At 37.5% G+C, this 18,848-nt stretch overlaps 1 protein-coding gene across 3 annotated transcripts in view; it reads right to left on the bottom strand.

The window, feature by feature from the left end:
• SLC49A4 (solute carrier family 49 member 4) overlaps positions 1-18,848 on the bottom strand; it is a 78,870-nt gene that overhangs the window by 57,543 nt on the left and 2,479 nt on the right. For all 3 annotated transcript variants that reach the window (XR_010384232.1, XM_010981530.3, XM_064494615.1), the window contains exon 2: positions 12,194-12,287. Coding sequence is in view for 2 of the 3 variants with exons in the window: in XM_010981530.3 (XP_010979832.3) it covers positions 12,194-12,287 (94 nt within the window). In the remaining variant the exon portion in view is untranslated. The remainder of the gene's footprint in view (positions 1-12,193; positions 12,288-18,848) is intronic.

Here is an 18,848-nt window from a genome sequence, read left to right on the forward strand (position 1 = left end):
CTAATTCCTAGTCAGCCTGTATCATCTGCTACAGAATTTCCTGGATACTGAAAATGGGCAAAAGTGCTAGAAATAGTTTCCTTTTATTTAGCCCAAGAAAAGACAGCAATAAAAAGGGTCAGAGATGTTATGAATTACAGGAAAAAGGAAGTTGGAAAGGGAGAATATAGTGAAATGGTGAAAAGGAATGGGCTTTCTAAAGACTTTTACCATAGCTTCAGTTTTCTTTTATGAAAATCTATTCACTTTTGTATCCTTTAACAATTTTGGCCAATCATGACCCAATTAAAAATATTTACTGTGTATCTACTATGGTCAAGGTACCTGCAGCCACACACTGAAGGGAATATAAAGTTGAATATAATGGTCTTGAATATAATGGTTAGACTAACAACTTATCAAGTACCAGTTATAGAAAGGTCATAAAAAAAAAGTGAAAAGAATATTGGGTTAGATATCAAAAGACTCAGCTTCTAGTCTTAGCTAAATTTATTAACTGTATAATCTTTGGTGAATCACTTGTTCTCTTTCTGTTTCAATTTCCCTAAAGGTACTTTATCTCACAGGATTTTTATTAAGGCCAAATACGATAATCTCTCAGCAAGGTACAGGGAAAAATGGACTTAGTCCTGGTCTGAGAGAGATCTACCTCCCCCCACATTTTATCTCATAATGTTGGTTTTTTTTTTTTTTAACATTTTTTATTGAGTTATAGTCATTTTACAATGTTGTGTCAAATTCCAGTGTAGAGCTCAATTTTTCAGTTATACATGAACATACATATAGTCATTGTCACATTTTTTTTTCGCTGTGAGCTACCACAAGATCTTGTATATATTTCTCTGTGCTACAGAGTACAATCTTGTTTATCTATTCTACATTTTGAAATCCCAGTCTGTCCCTTCCCACCCCCCCCACCCCCTTGGCAACCACAAGTTTGTATTCTATGTCTATGAGTCTGTTTCTGTTTCGTATTTATGTTCTTCTTTTTTTTTTTTTTTTAAGATTCCACATATGAGCGATCTCATATGGTATTTTTCTTTCTCTTTCTGGCTTACTTCACTTAGAATGACATTCTCCAGGGACATCCATGTTGCTGCAAATGGCATTATGTTGTCATTTTTATGGCTGAATAGTATTCCACTGTATAAATATACCACCTCTTCTTTATCCACTCATCTGTTGATGGACATTTAGGCTGTTTCCACGTCTTGGCTATTGTAAACAGTGCTGCTATGAACCTTGGGGTGCAGGTGTCTTTTTGAAGTAGGGTTACTTCTGGATATATGCCAGGAGCAGGATTCCTGGGTCATATGGTAAGTCTATTCCTAGTCTTTTGAGGAATCTCCATACTGTTTTCCACAGTGGCTGCACCAAACTGCATTCCCACCAGCAGTGTAGGAGGGTTCCCTTTTCTCCACAGCCTCTCCAGCATTTATCATTTGTGGACTTCTGAATGATGGCCATTCTGACTGGTGTGAGGTGATACCTCATCGTAGTTTTGATTTGCATTTCTCTGATAATTAGTGACATTGAGCATTTTTTCATGTGCCTATTGATTATTTGTATTTCTTCCTTGGAGAATTGCTTGTTTAGGTCTTCTGCCCATTTTTGGATTGGGTTGTTTGTTTTTTTCTTATTATGTCATATGGGCTGCTTATATATTTTGGAGATCAAACCTTTGTCGGTTTCATCATTTGCAAAAATTTTCTCCCATTCCTTAGGATATCGTTTTGTTTTATTTATGGTTCCTTTTGCTGTGCAGAAGCTTGTAATTTTCATTAGGTCCCACTTGTTTATTCTTGCTTTTATTTCTATTGCTTGGGTAGACTACCCTAGGAGAACGTTTTTGAAATGTATATGAGATAATGTTTTGCCTATATTTTCTTCTAGGAGGTTTATTGTATCTTGTCTTATGTTGAAGTCTTTGATCCCATAATGTTTTTCTTGTCTCATAACTTTTATTTTGCCCTCTTAGTTAAAAAGTATAAAAACTTGTAACAGAAAAGAAGTGCATAAAAAAGAAAAAAATCCATAAATTCAATAATTCAGTAACTCACATAACTACTAGTAATATTCAGATTTTTCAGTCTTTTTTTTCTTTCAGTTTTTCTTTCAATGCATCTCTCAATAAAGACTTAGGCACATTTAATCACAGATATCATATTGCCTATAAGTCTTATGTACTAAATCATTTTAACTTTATAGTCTATCATAAGCATTATCTCATTTCATTCTTCATAATCATAATGATACTGGCTCCATGAAAGTCTATCATACAGATATAAAACCTCATTGAACATTTTCCTAATGTTTACTTATTTGCTGATGTTAATAATGCTATTTGATAATCTTTGTATGAAAATATTTGCCATTTCCAAATTATTTCCTAAGGGTCAATAAGTCAAAGGGTATGAACATTTTAGACCTTATGAAATATACTCCCAAGTTGCATTTCAGAAGAGTTTGTAGTAACTTACATTCCCAAAAGTAGTGGTCGACAGTGCCTGCCTCAACAGCACTGGATATCACTATTTAAAAAATACATGCACACACACAAACAACTTGATATGTTTTCTATTGCTGTTATAACAAATTACCACAAACTTAGTGGCTTTAAGATGACACTAATTTATTCCCTCATAGGTCTGTAAGTCAGAAGTCCAACATGGGTCTCATTGAGCTAATATCCAGGTGTGACACAGCTGCGTTCCTTTCTGGAGGCTCTAGTAGAATTGGCTTCCTCGCCTTTCCCAGAGGCTAGCAGCCACCTGCATCCTTTGCCTCCTGGCCCTTCCTCTATCTTCAAAGTCAGTGCCAGTGGCTGAGTCCTTCTCACACTGCATCTCTCTGTCTCCCTCCTTTGTCTCTCTTTTACGGACTTTTATGATTACACTGCACCCACCTGAATAACCGAGGATAATCTCTTTATTTTAGGGTCAGATGCTTTGCAAACCTAATTCCTCTGCAACGACAGCTCTCCTTCGCTATGTAACAGAACATACTCACAGGTTCCTGATGTTAGAACAGGACATCTTTGGAGGATGGGGGCGGAGTTGTTCCACCGACCACACTTGGTCAGGCCAAAAGGCAGCTCCTTAATTTGCATTTCTTTTTTGACTACTGGTCTTCTTTCCTATTGGTAAATTATAATTTTTCTTATTTTGAATGAGTGCTTAACATACATACATCATCTGTCTGTTGTTATTCTTATTTTGACAAATAATTTTTCCTATTGGTCTATTCTTTTTTGAACCATAACATGTAACAATTTGTAATTGGTCAGGTCTATCAATTTTTCTCTTTTTGATTCTCCTTTGTTTTTCATGCTTTAGGAGAAAAAACTTTCCTAGGTAGAAATTAGATAAATATTCCTATATATTGTTTTCCAACTATTTAACTGTTTAGTTCATCTGCATTTGTTTTGATGCATGGCATGAAATGAGGATCTAATACTCTTTTCCTTCTAAATAGATAGCCAGTTTGCCTGTAGTAGAGACAATTAACTATCCCCCAGTGTCCATTCTATTTTCCTTTTAGTTACAGAGCACCCCAGGTTTTTGCTGGGGTAAGCCATAGTCTGCATTTCCAAGTTCCCCTTGCAGTGAAGTGGGGTCTTGTTACTAAGTCTGGGCCAACGTGATCAGAGTGGGAGGATTTCAAGGTCACCTCCATGAGGACAAAATGCTCCCCCTGGTCTCCCTCTCCCTCGTCCTGTGGGATGAAATCTGACTACAGTGTTGATGAATCCACTTTGGACTGTCCTGCCAAGGTCATCTCCCTAGTGGAGCAACAAGATAGAGGAAACTTAGGTCCCTTTGTAGAACAGAGCTGCCTAAGCCCTGGTCCAGCTGCCAACTCTGTCTAACATATAAGAAATAAATACTACCTTGTTTGAGCCATTATATTTTGAGTCTCCTCATTATAACAGCTTAACTGTTCCCTGATTGAGAAATTAGCTCCAGAATTAGGATTCTGCATTCAGAAAGACACAACACATTTGGCACTGACTTAGTGGTTAGGCTGCAGGCTGAAAAGGCAGGCGATTTGTGAGATGCAGCAAAACCACTGTTTGAGACTACATGGAACTTGTTAGAAAAAATCAGAACATTACTCTGTTCTCTGCCCCTTGCTGCTCTGAGGATGGCATGACAAGAGAGGTAGAGACAGGCAAGGGGTAGCTGGTTTGCAAGCATAGATGGAAGAGGCAAGACTCTACTAAGAAAGTTTCTCTACCCAAGGCCTACAAAGCAAATTTAATGAGAATCCAGGAATTTGAACCCTCAGGTTTCTTCTGTATACTTAAATAGCAGGAAATAAAATGTCTTTCAGAGCCTAGCTAGCAGCAAAATCACATTAAAGGTATTATTTTCCTATCCAGGTCTAAGTTTTTTCAGATGGCATTCAGGTGGCCACCATGAAACTGAGGGAAAAGGGATGGGCTGAGCACAAAAGCCTGTAAAGGAAAGGAGATTCAGCAGATGTTAAAACCACAGTCAGAAGTAAAAATCTCTGGGTGTGGCTACATTTAAATGAACCTACTAGATGCAAATAGAGCAGAAGCCTACTAAGTGTTTGAGAGAAATGTATCACCAAAACCCTACAAAATGGTTCTACAAAGGTTTAAGATTGCTAGATTCTTAAAGCAAGCCTCAGATCCCCAAGTCAGTACCAGGTGGAAAGTGAAACACAAAAGCTGAGGAGCCCCAAGAATGGCCTATTCTTCAACATTCACTTTAGGTACATCCACTGAGAATAATGGACCAAAAGAAAGCCTTCCTGAGGATGAAGCCAAAAATAACAAAGAACAATCAAAGGAGATATTCCCAGAGAGCCACAAAGACCTGACAGAAGCCAGAGATTCTGGATTTTGAGTTGGATGCAATAACTGGACAGGACTGTGGGTTTTCTCCTTTGAGGAAGGATGAGTATGCTCTCTGTATGGGAAGAGGTGGGGAATGTGGATACATGGAGCCACCTGATGGCTGAGACTACTAACTGTCTCCTTATATCCTTTCTCCCCTTCTTTTGTTGTAGCATCCTTGATTTTAACTGGGGGCATGGCTGCTGAGCTACATTTCCAGCCTCTTTTGCAGATAGGTACGTGACTAAGTCTGTACCACTGGGATGTGAGTAGAACTGATATATACAACTTCCCAGTTACCACCAAAAGATGGAGTCACTTGCCCTGGATGTCCTATTTCCCCCTACTGGGGGCTAAAATGAAAGCATGGCAATGAGCCAGCTTCGACCACTTGAACAAGGATATCACGCTAGGGGATTTTAGAACAATAGAAAAGGAATTTGGGTCCCTGGAACAAAGCTGCCTAACTGCCTGAAGTAGCCCACTACGTTTATACTGTTTCTTGGGAGAAAAATAAACTTTTATTTATTGAGCTCATGCATTTTTGATCTCTTTACACAGCTTAACCTATACTTTACTAACACACGGACTGTCAATAAGTGCTGACTTAAATTATGAATTTAAAAAGTGAAATCTGGAAACCAACATTTTAAAAGTATATTATGTCCATTTTCCCATTCTCTTTTGAAAAGTGCTTATATATTTTTACATTATTTTATGTTATCTATCATATTTGCAACACATATTTTTCCTAGTTTGCATTTTAATTTTATGATTTCTTCTGAAGCATAGGGATTCAAACGTTTATGTAGTCAAACCTACAAATGTTTACTTTTGTGATTTCTTTCATTGCTTTATGCCTGGAAAAAGCAATCTCTTTAGGGATAAGATTCATTTTCCTTTACACTGTTTCATTTTAAATATACAACTCATCAATCCACCTGGAATATATTTTAATGCATGCCATATGGTTAAATATCCACATTTTAAAAATAGGTAACCAATTTGCCCAAACACATCATAGATAAATCTATTCAATAAAACATGATCTTTTTGACAATCCTGATTTACGTGTTTATTATTATATGTTAAATTATTATCAAGGTCTACTTCTGGCCAATCTATTTTGTTCCTATAGTGATTTTGTTGCAGATAAAATAATCTTTTACTTGTTTGGTCCTTTTGGTATTAAGGAGGAAAAAAGAATCAATGGCAAATTCTTATTCAGAAGAAAAGAATAAACAGGCATTTGCAACAGACTTTGAATATATTCTTCATAACTTTCAACTCAGTTTACTCTGAAAATCCTATCAACATTTGTGATTATGACTACAGGAAGGAGAGAGAGGGTTATAAATCAGGGAGGGGCACTCAAGGGACTGCTGGAGTTCTAAACCAGGTGATGGGTACATGGCTGTCTCTTTTATGATTACTTCACTAAATGTACATAAATGTTTTATGTACTTTTCTATATGTATCTATTTAAAAGTAAATTTAAAAATTCATATCATGATATTGTGGGTCCTTAGAAAAAAGTCTCAGAAATAACCATACCCCAAAGACAATCAAAGGGAAAAAAAGTATTTCTCCAAACCCTAAAGATGATTTTACATACCTATCTACTCCATTTTTCCCCCTGTTAAACGTTTATTATGAGGAGTTAATCTCCTACCAACCTTTCTAAACTGAATCTCAACTGACCATCATGCAGAAATACATTCATGAAACCTGAACTCTGGAATTTTAAGAGTCAAACTGGGGCAAATAAAATTCTTAAATAGAAGGTAGATCTTAATCTGCTTTAAAATAAGACATTAAAATATTATGTGATTATGCCGTAGGATGGGCAAGCACAATGCAATTTGCTTAATGCTATTTAAAGTGAGGATGCTATGTGCCTAGGGCAGTCATTGTCATACTTAAATGAGCTTAAAATTAACTAAAGGCGCTTGTTAAGACTAAATGAGTAGGACTGGAGTGGGGCCTAGGGGTCTCCATCTTTAATAAGCAGGTAGTCTGTAGACAATACTTTTAAAACACACGGATCTGAAGTCTACGTATTTTACAGAGAAGAGTCTTAGTTCTTAAATCTACCAACTGTTCATTTCTATATCAAAAGGTTTATATTTCTATCCTGAGGAAATTTACATATAACCCTTCCTCACTTTTCCTTCTCTTACTCTCATTGTTGAAGATATGATGTGGTCATTTCAGTTTCTCCTAATTAGTGTTTTCAGTTCAAAAAGTGATCCATGCACATGGTAAAGATATTCCCAAGAAGAGGAAAGAGTATAAAATAAGAAGTAAATCTCCTTTCCACCCCAGACTTCTAGTTCCCCAGGCATCCTCTGCAGAAACAACCAATGGTAATGGTTTCTTTCAGAAACAGTCCTTGACAAATACTAAGTAGGAGTGTATTAAACACAATGTTATAAACCTTGTCTTTTTATAAAACTCAATGATATCTTGGAGATATTTCCAAATCAGCATTTTCAGAACCTTTTCAGAGCTACATATCATTCCACTATATATTTCACCATAACTAGTCTTCTGCTGAAGATAGTTGGGTTGCATCCAGCCTTCTGCTATTACAAAGCAAAGCCACACATACTTGGTTGACCTTACAAACTGGTAGAGCTTTGTATGCGGGTGAATTTTCTAGAAGGACAAGTATTGGGTTAAAGGACACGTGCATTATGAATTTGATAAACACTGCCAAAATGCTCTCTGAAAAGGATACCCCAAATTACTCGCACATCAACAGTGCCTATTTTTCTCTCCACCTCAGGCAACCCAGTACATTGTCAGACTTTTTCATCCTTGCCAATAAACAGACATCTAATTGCACTTTTAATTGTCATTTCTTTAACTATGATGAGGTTGCCAAGCATCTTTTAAGATTATGTCACTTGATTTTCAATTTCTGTAATTATTTGCTCATATCTATCACCCATTTTCCTACTGACTTGCTATTTTTCTTACTGATTTGACAGAGTTCTTTTTAACTAAGGAAATAATCCATTTGTCTTATTGTTGCAAACATTTCAGTTTTTAACTTATCTTTTGACTTTGTTTTGTAGTATATTTAATCATGCAGACACTCTATGTTTTTATGTAGTCAAAAGTATTAAGCCTTTCTTATGCTCTCTGGGATCTGTGCCTTAGTTGGAAGGCCTTCCATATTCTAAGATTATTAAAAACCAGTCTCATTTTCTAATACTTCTGTGGTTCATTTTTCACATTTAAATCTTTGATCCAGTTGGAATTTACTTAAGTGACAGAGCAGAGATTTAAGGCTCTTCTTCATTTTTTTTTCCAGATAGTTAAGCAGTTATAAAACCGTTCACTAAACAATTCATCTTTTCTGGTATGGTCATTTTAAATGTAGTATTGCGAGCTGCAAAGCATTTCACAATAGAGTATATTTCTAGAAAGTCTATGCTTACTAGAATTATCCTATTTAACTATCTAACACACATTAGTGAATGTTATTTATTGTTAGTATTAATGAAAATTATACTGAATTGAAAGATAACACATTATGGGAATCACTGGATACACCGATGATTAGAAGCAAATATAACCCAGGTGGGGAGAGTGTAGCTCAGTGGTAGAGTGCATGCTTAGCATGCACAAGGTCCTGGGTTCAAGCCCCAGTACCTCCACTAAATAAATAAACCTAATTACCTCCCCACTCTGAAAAAAAAAAGGAGATATAACCTACTATAAGTTCACCTTCTAGAAGTCTATAAATTGTTTACTGGATATGCCATATAGTATTTCACACTACAGAGCAATGCCATCTGTAAATTGTTTGGTATGACTTGCTTCCCAATCACAAAAGAAGAAATGCTTTATAATTCATTATTCTAAGTTCCTTATTTATTTGTGATATTAATAAGAGAAAAGTGGTAAAATAATTTTTCCTGAATTTTCATTGGTACTACGCAGATAAAAGAAATACTGATACTATGCAGACGTAGAATACCATTAGGAAGGTGGTAATAATGGTTGTGACTGAGGAAGAACTTGTCAGAAAGCTGCTATTCTCATGTCTTAAGACTTATAGAAGCTAAAATACAGGAAGTGAAGGGTGCAGAGACGCTAGTCCAGAAGGCTGAGTCAGATGCTCAAAAAGCTCCAAGTGAAACAGGGGCACAGACACACAGATTGCTCAATCCTTCTTTCAGTGCTGGCCAAATGCATATTAAAGATCTTTATCCCTTCCTGCTGAGTGTCAGATGGAGACTGAAGCTTAGAAGTGGTGATCTATTGAAGCTACTAGTCAAAAATACGTATTCCAATTGGAGCATTTTCATTTTAACAGCTGCACACGCATTGTTAATAGTGCTGCTCAAAAGAAATATTGTATGAACATAAAATGAAGTCTCGTTTCATGGGGATAATATCCCCACATTCCTTACAGATGAACACACAAAGGGTGAAAATTCAATTTATGCTCTCTTTTTATGAAAGATTCAATCTCTCGGAACTCTTTACTCCTCTTTCTTCTCTTTCCTATCTTTGTTTTCATTTCTTTATGAGCTCTATTTCTTTTTCATAGTACTTTCTCTACCAACACAGAGTTTTTACTCTTTATTATTTCTATAATTTTATGTCTGGAAAGGATATGAAGGGATATAAGACTAGAGAGAAGCAATAGAATGGATAGCCCAAAGCAGAAGAAAATCTAACAAAAATACAAGTAGGCATTTTAAAGAATGCATTGTTGAATTTAAGCTTAAAGCTTAAGCTTTAACCTGAAATTTGTACTTAAAAACTGTAAAAAAACTTTTTTTAAAAAGCTGGATATTTGAAAAATTAAGAACATGTCAAACAATGAAAACTCATCTGTTAAAACCTCACTCAGAGGGATAGGAAACGAAGGCCAGCATTCCACAGGAACCCCGAAGATTTTGCTGTCTGCCTTTTAAAATATGAAACACTTGTACTCTAAATTTTCTGGAAAGATAACACATTTTGAAAAATTGAAAATTAACAGCATTTATTTTGAAACTGAAAGATTCTGCTCCAAATGAAAGTCAGCATCTTGCACCTAAAGCCCACTCCTTCCTCCTCCTGTGTCCTGTGTCTCTGTCAATGGAATCAATAATTTCGGTCTCCAGTGTGCAACCTCAATCACATCACCTCCCATCCCTTTTTCTCCTGTTCTGCCTCACATCTGCGCTATCCTTTCCATTCCCACAACTTCCCAGGGCCAGGGAGTCATTCTGGACTCCTCACTTTCTATTATTCTTGTTATCCAATCCATTGGCAAATCCTTCAAAATGTAATCAGAATCTGACCACTTCTCACCACCACCCCTGCCACCACTATGACTCAAGCCACCACCATCTCTCACCTGGTTTATTGTGCTGCTTCCCTTGCTGGTGTCCCTACTCCTGCCCTTGACCTCCAGCATCAGTTTATTCTGTGACCACAGTTCTACTCAGCTTAAAGCTGCCAATGGTTTCCTAGCTCAGAAAAAGCTGAAGTCTTTACAGCGTCTTAAAGGAGCTCATCGCACACACCCACCGCCACCCATAACTGTGCTGGTCTCATTTCCTACCACTCTCCCCATGGAGTCTCTGCCTCGGCTACAGCCCTACCAGCCTCCCTGCCAGGGGTGCTCCTCCCTTCCCATCCTTTACACTTGCTGTTCTCTCTGCCTGGAATTCTTGTCCCCTACATAATGCATCATCCATCCATTTCCCCAGGCTTTACCCCCAAAAATTATGTTCCCAGTAAGCTTTTTTTGCCCTTCCTCTCTGAAATCTCACCATCCTTCCCCTGACATTTTAAATCCTTCTTTCCAATTTTATTTTTTTTCTCCATAACACATCCTATGTATTTAACTTATTTATCTAGTTTATTGCCAGTCTCCCCAACTGGAAAGTAAACTCCACAAAAAAGGGATTTTTCTGTTGTACTCTCTGCTATATCCCCCATGCCCAGAAGAGAGCTTGGCACAGAGAAGGAGCTCAGTGAATTTTGTTGAATAAATGAACTAATAAATGAATAAACAAATAAAACAAAAGAATGACTCCAGCTTGGGCTCTCACTGCATCTTTCCTGGTCTCCTTGCTGGCAGTCTCAACCCTCCATAATCAATCCTACAAACTTCAATTCAGTAGTTTATCTAATACAGGTCTGATCCTACTGCTGCTCAGATTAAGAGTTTAAGTGGCTCCCAACTGTCCAACGAGGAATTACAGTTCTCCAGGATGGTATCAATACCCTTCATAATCAGGATACCCTTTTCTAAACTCATCTCTTCATATTCCATTCTTAAACCTTATTTTGTAGACCAGTGTCTCCCAAACTTGAGTGATTTATGGGAACTTTTAAAGAGGAAAATTTTTCTCAGTGGCTCTAAAGGACAAATCCAAGGAGCCCAGTTTGATAAACACTAGTTTAAGAAACTGGCATCCTAGTCAAAAAAAAATTTTTTTTAGATAAATAACAAGGTCCTACTGTATAGCACAGGGAAATATATACAATAGCTTATAATAACCTATAATGAAAAAGAATATGAAAAAGAATATATATGTAATTGAATCACTATGCTGGATACCTGAAACTAAGACAACATTGTAAATCAAGTATACTTGATTTTAAAAAAGTTTTAAAATTATAGATTATTATTGGTTAAAAAATCTTTTAATTTTAAAATTTTAGTTTTTAACCAAAAGGAAAACAATATTTTAAAAAATCTTCATATACTTTGTACCCCCTGAGAACAAATCCATGGACCCCAGTTGCAGAAATGCTGCTGTACAGAAACCAAACTACCGACCTATCCCAAAGGAGGCCTATGCTTCCCTGCCTCTGTGCCTTTGTTCCTGCTGTTCCTCTACCCTGGAGCAACTTCTCCTACCTATAGCTATCAAAACCTTATTTATCCTTCAATGCCTAGTTTAACTGTTACCTTCGTCATGAACCCTTCCTTCTGACAACCTCAGCCAAAACTACTCTCAGTCTCTAGGGGTAATTTTATAAATCTTTGATGGCATTAACTACATTATTCTTCTTTATGTTATACTATATTTTCCCATGATTATTATAGCTCCTGGATAGCATAAAGATTAACTTGTTCTCTTTTTATTTATACAACAACTAGTATAGTGTCTTCCATATGACAACTAATAAATGTCCATTGATTTAATCATCATGTCAGGAGAGGGACAAAAAGCTACTATAAATATGACCCTCTTTGATGATCTTAAAAATGGAACTGTTTACTAAAAGCTTATAACCAACATATATTGTACACTCATAACAAAAAAGAAAAATGTGGAGAAAAAATTTAAAGTGACTTATAGGATTTACCTTCTTTTAAGCATTAAGTCTGATATAGGTATGCATCTTAGACCAGTCCCCAAAACCATCAGGAAGGACGTCAGAAGCACAGTTATCCGAAGACCTAAAGGAAACAAAAATATATGGATTGTTTTCTATTTTCTTGTCAAGTAAGTCCAATGTTAAGAATAAAGATTTTTTTTAATTCAATCATATTGGGATTATCTTCTAGTATATGCTTCCTCTATAACTCCCAACGTGGAAGGGAAAAAACTCTATGTGCTGAAAATGAAATGATCCTAACTTTAATAGAAAACTTGCATGAGCACATCAAGGATAGAGGAAAAAGTTCTATTAGTTCTTGATATTTAAAATGAATGATCAGAAAGCTCTATTCAGATATAACACTAAAAAATGTAGAAAATAATTTTAAAAGACAAAGTATTTTAGTTTTATATCTCAAATATAAAATTTCTAATTTTAAAATGCAAGCTGTTAATAAAAAAAAAAAAATCTAAACTGCCCCTAAAAAGTTTAAGATGGCAGATTATTGCTGTAAGTTTTCTGAAAAAAAATGACAATTGGCTGATTACTTATTTTATCCTATAATCAAGGACAAGTTTGTCATAGGGTCTTAGGAGGTGGTGCATTAGAACCCTTCAATTATTAATATAATGGTCTTTTAATTTTTCTTGATTTATCAGATGGCTTTCAACTTATAGAATGACGCTGTTTAAAAAAAAAAGTACGGCTTAGGACTTCAGAAGATAATGTGGATCAGATAGCTTTTCCCTTTGTATCCCAAATAAAATCATTTTGAAAATGTGTCGGTTACATGGATAACAGGGCAAAAGAGGATATAAAATTAAAAAATAAGGTAACCCCAAATTAGACACAGTAACTATGGCAGAATAACGTAATGGGACTGTATCTTCCTACTGTTGGAATGCTGCACTTTTCTTACTACTAAATTAATGCTGCCTTACTGTTTGTAGCTGCCACACCACATAGGTGGCTCACACTGAGTATGTGGCAAAGGTGGCAACATTTTTTGCAATTTTTCCCAAACTCAAGACCTCCTTGAAACCATTTCACAGTGAATAGACTTAGACTGTTTAATGCAATTTTTTTTTCCAGACCTTTCTTTTTCTGGCAAAGGGGAGATGGTTAAATGTTTGGTTTTCAAAGGGCTTCTCTGCTTGAAGGAAATTGAAAGTCAACAAAACTGTAATTATGCAGATTAAACACAGCAAGGAAAATAAACTTGAGATTCAGATCAGGCACATACACACTACACTGAGGATAATTTGTGGTATGAACTGAGTTAGCTTTATAATATTTTTATGTGATCTGAATATGATTAATAAAATTTGGCAGAAGGAATACCACAGAAAATTGTGCTTCTCAGGAACAAGTAACGCATACATACTGCTCATTTACCGCTTCTAATAACAGAACACAGATTTTAAAACCACATTATAGCCATAGGAAATAAAACGTAATTAATAAAAAGTACATTCATGGTCATAAATATCCTGAACTTGGAAAATGTTGCTCTTATAAGGTTACACTGAGTGCCCTATGAGATAGTAGATAAAATTTTATAGATTTGGGACATTAAGGCTTACATTCTACATGATGTTTATTTTTTTTCTAATATTTGGTTTGTAATCAAGGTAAACAGCCACCAAGTGAGCATTGAGGCATTGTTTATATCCCTGTGGTTCAAATAAACACATTTCCTATTACTACTGCTGAAAGCTAGAATACTTTTCTACTCAATTATGACATTTATCAAATATATGACAATATTAACAGCTAATATAAACTTCTAAGAATAAAGAAGTTGTGAAAGCAGATTATTATAAAGCAACAGTGCAGTCACAGCTTGTAGCTTTCTTATTTTTAATTGTTGCCAAGTATTACTTAATCCACCTCAGCTGATGCTCAGTTTTGAATAGAATGCTTTCTTGATTTCATATGAATCTTGACCTGCAGGACTCTATAGTTCCAGGTAATCAAAAAGACATCAAATGACTTTGGAAGGAGAGGTATGAGGAACCCCCAAAAATAGGCTTATGAGACATTTAGGATCTTCATATTAAATAGATTCCAAGTGATTTACAACCAGTACATGAGTGCAAAAACTATCCAATGAAAAGTGTGGGAATAATTTCGGAAAACCAAACGACTGAAAATAAAAATAAATTCTACTCAAATACAGCAGCCAGACTCTGCAGGAAGCCTCCTTCCAACAGATGAGCCAACTCCTTTTGCTGGTGAACCGACTGGGGACAGGAAGAGAGCCCCCACAATAAGTACCTAAAAATCATCATACACAGTTGATTGGAGGGGAAAACCCCACCACGCACATATCCATAGTGGATGCATGGAAATCAGTTTTATCTCGCAAAACTGTCCTTCCCAGGCCTCACACTTCCATCAGCTGGGGTGCAGACAAGCATTTTGTTTGCTCCTGGCAAGACCACCTACCCCTATCCCCAAAAGCCACACCCTCGCCACCCCAATCTACCCTGAAGACTATGAGACTCATCATATTGTGCCTGCTTTTTCTGTTCACCTTGGTCATGAGAGACCCAAGATTCACAGGTCATCTTTATCCCAATATGGCTTCATGCATCCCATAATCTGATCTCATCCCTGCCACTTCCTCAGTTCCCCAAATCTTTCCACTGTGCCTTCTGGAGTGGTCAGAATCAGCGGAGCAGTGGAATCCCTCTACTTTCAAGCTTTTCCCTCTTCTGTTCACCTTTTCACTCCTCTGAAACCTCTTCCCTGAGGACACTGCTTCCCCAGCCACTTCAGATCACTGTTACTCTCTCCCCCCTAAAGTGCCCAGTCTCTTCTCTCTCGATGCTTTTTCTCTGGTTTGAAGCAATATGATTATTGTGTGCCTTGCTGTAGTTTTATTCACGCTGAGATTTGCTTGGTGTGCTTTTCTTCATGCTGTTTCTTTCACTGGGATTCTTGAATGTCTTAGATTTGTAGGTTTATGAATATTACCAAGTTTAGAAATTTTTCTGCCATTATTTCTTTATTCCATCTCCCCATTACCACTTCATCTCACTCCATGCCCTTTCTTTTCCCTTACCAATCTCTTCTCATTTGGGGACTCTAGTTACATGTATATTAGAACACTTAAAACTGTCCTGCACTGATACTTGTGGGGGTTTTGTTTTTAATTTTTTTTTCTTTGTGTTTTCTTTTGGGCAGTATTTATTGCTGTATCTTCAAGTTCACTAATCTTTTCTTCTGCAATATCTAATGAGCTGTTAAATCTTACCCAGTATATCTGGGTCTTAAACACAGATAACGTTCTCATCTCTAGAAGTTTAACACTGGTCTTTTTATGTTTTCTGTGTCTCTCCTTAATATGCTTTCTTCTGCCTTCTTAAACATATGTAATACACAGTAGCTGCTTTGATGTCCTTGTCTATTAATTCTATTCTGTGTCATTTCTTGGTCCAGTCTGATTGCTTTTCTCCTCTTTATGGGTTGTATTTTCCTGCTCCTTAGCGTGCTTGGTAATTGCTGATTTGGATGTCAGGTATTCAGAATTTTACCCCGTTGGGTGATGAATTTCTTTTTTTCACTCCTTTAAATATATTTGAACAATGTTCTGGAATACTAAGTTACTTCTGATCTTTTCAAGGAGTAGTTTTAAGTTTTATTAGGTGGAACCATAGCAGCCTTTAGCCTAGAGCTTGTTTGTCTTTACTGCGGAAGCAATGCCCTTCCGAGTATTCAACCCAGCCTCTTATGTATTATGAGGTTCTCCATTCTGGCTATTGGGAATGTGAACTATTCCCAGTCTTGTGTGAACTCTGAGAATTGTCCTACCTGCTCCTCTTTGGTAGTCCTTTTTCCAGACTTGGGTAGTTTCCTCACGTGTAACTGGTAATGAGTGCTCAGCTGAAGACTCAAGAGGAACTCCTCGCAGATCTAAAACTTCCTCTCTGGTACTCCACCCTAAGAATTCTAGCTATGCTGTCCTCTTAGAATTCTCAACTGTCTCCTCAACTTAGGAAAACTGTGGAGCTCTGCTTGACCTCCCCGTCTTGTGTTGCTGGCTGGAAGTTCTCTGTCATTCTGAGAAAGCATTCTGTCCTGCTTTACCTACCTGCTCTATTGTCCAATGTCTGAAACACCACTGTTTCATATACTTTGATTCTGTTGTTTGTTTTCAGTTGTTTTAGATGGAAGGATAGATCCAGTTCCTGTTACTCCATCAGGGCCAGAACAGCCTTTGATCTAACTCTATCTGACTGTCATACTCACCACTCTCTGCTGCAGCTGTCTGCAGACCACCACATACCTCCCTCTGCATCATGCATTCTCACAGTTTGAAACTGTCTTGCTCATTGTTACTCCAGAGGAAACTACTTCTTTCATAAATCAAGTGGTTTCAATACCCATGAGATGACCCTTTCAATATCCTGGCTGCTCCGTCCCCTGACTTCTTATTCCATACTCATGTCCTCTACCTGACCTCAGTCATCCACCCTCTTGGTTATACTCTGACTTTATCTTTATCATAATTGTATCCATGAAGTAATCTTAATTTAAAGCATCCCATTCTTCAACCATGACCTTCTCTTTCCCACTCATGCCCTCTAGTACTCTATAAATTCTTTATCCAATTGAGAATGACAATTTTGGAGCCTACTACTTGTTCTCATCCACTTCATGTGTTACCTTTTCTCCTTTACCCAGTTTAGATTCGATGGTCCATTGTTACATCACTCTCTACAATCCTCTACTCTTGGCCTGCACTTTCTTAGTCCTATTCGCCTGGCAAACCACAACCTGGTTACATCTCTCTCTGTCAACTCTGCCCATGCCTGTGCTTGCCCAACAGAACAGGCTGGAGGAAAACACACAACTATGCTCATTGGTCTCACTTGTCATTAATGTCCAGTCACTGAAAGCAGGCCCTTAGTGCTGCCCAACAATTCCACTGTATTTCCTACTGCATGTGTTCTCTGCTTTCCCAGGAAATAGTATCATAACTCATCCTCTCTCTTCTATCTTCCAATAACTGTTGCCCTATCCTATCAGGCGAAAATTTGGTTCATATTTTCTGAGAACTCTAAACAAAGATAACTTCCACGAGCTCCTACCACCCACCACCTGCATCTGAATCTATACACTCTGTCTTCTCTCCTGTTACTACTGAAGAATTGGCTGTCAACACTTCTCTCTAAGGCCAACCTGTCTACTTGTGCTCTGGGGGCCTGTATGCCATCTTGCTTACTCGAGGACATGGCTACAGCAGTTCTTCCCTCTCTTTCTAGCGTTGTCATTTCCCGCTTTCTACTGGATCGATTAGGACACTGCATTCCAGAGATAGTCTTTAGTATCGCTTATCTTTAAAAATGCCTTCTCAGTAACCACACTCCCCCTGGCTACTACCCATTTCTCTGCTGTCCTTTAAAGAGTAACTGCTTGACATAAATGTCTACATTCATTGTCTCTAATTCCTCTCCTTGCATTTTGTTTTGAACTCACCCCCACCACTCCAATGAGACTATTTTTTTAAAGGACACCAAAGATCTCCATGTTGCTAAATCCAAGGCCTCACTAGCTGGTTCTTCCTTATCTTCCCAAGCTCTAAATGTTGGACCGCCCCAGGGCTCAGTCTTCTTCTAAACCAACATCTCTCTCCACAGGTGTTCTCACTCAGCTCCAAGACCCTAAATACCATTATAGGTTGATACATCCCAAATTTATTGCTCAGGCCTCTTCTCTGAACCCCATATTTGTAAATCCAACTGACAGTTTAACCTGCCTACCTGGATATCTAATAAGCATTTCAAATTCCTGACCTGCATCCCATCTACTCCCAAAATGCTCCTACCACAATCTTCTACATCTCAGTAAACTGCAGCTTGATTCTCCCAATTACTAATGCTAAAAAGCTAAGGACATCTTAGATTCCTTTCCCTTCTTCACACCCCACATCCGATCCACCAACAAATCCTGGTGAGTCTACTTTTCAACATATATCTGGAATCCAACCACTTCTCAAATCCTCCACTATCACCCCAATTGGAAGTCGCCATCAGCTCTGTCTGAGTCATTTCATTAGCCTCCCAACTAGTCTCCCCACTCTTGTTCTTGAGACAAGAGCAGAGCCATCATTTTACTCTTCTGTTCAAACCTTCCAGTGGAGTGAGGCCTCCTCACTTCTTAACAGCCAAAGTCCTTACAGTGGCCTCTGAGGTCCTGCATGAATTAGGCCTCCCACCACCTCTCTGACATCTCCTATGGTGGTTACCCTTATGGCTTAACTCAGCCACATAAGCCTCATTGCTATTTCTCAGATATGTCAAACTAGTTTAGGACCTTCGTCTTTGAAACAGTCTTGTCCAGAATCGACAAGTCAGGTTTCCTTTTTTCCCTCAAGTCTCTGCTCAAACACACGTTATCAGGAAGGCCTTCCCTGACAGTCCAGAGAGAGTATCACCCAGTCACATCTCCTTTCTCCCTTGTCTTGCTTCATTTTTCTCCAAAATATTTATCACCCTCTGACACACTACATATTTAATTTTATTGTTGTTTGGTGCCCTGGATATCCTCACTAGAATGTAGGCTCCCTGAGGGATATCTCCCTAGAGCTTAACACTAATTTAGGTGTTAGCTCCTTCTTGAAACTTTCTTCACC

This window comes from Camelus dromedarius, chromosome 2 (assembly GCF_036321535.1).
Source record: "Camelus dromedarius isolate mCamDro1 chromosome 2, mCamDro1.pat, whole genome shotgun sequence".
Lineage (NCBI taxonomy): Eukaryota > Metazoa > Chordata > Mammalia > Artiodactyla > Camelidae > Camelus > Camelus dromedarius.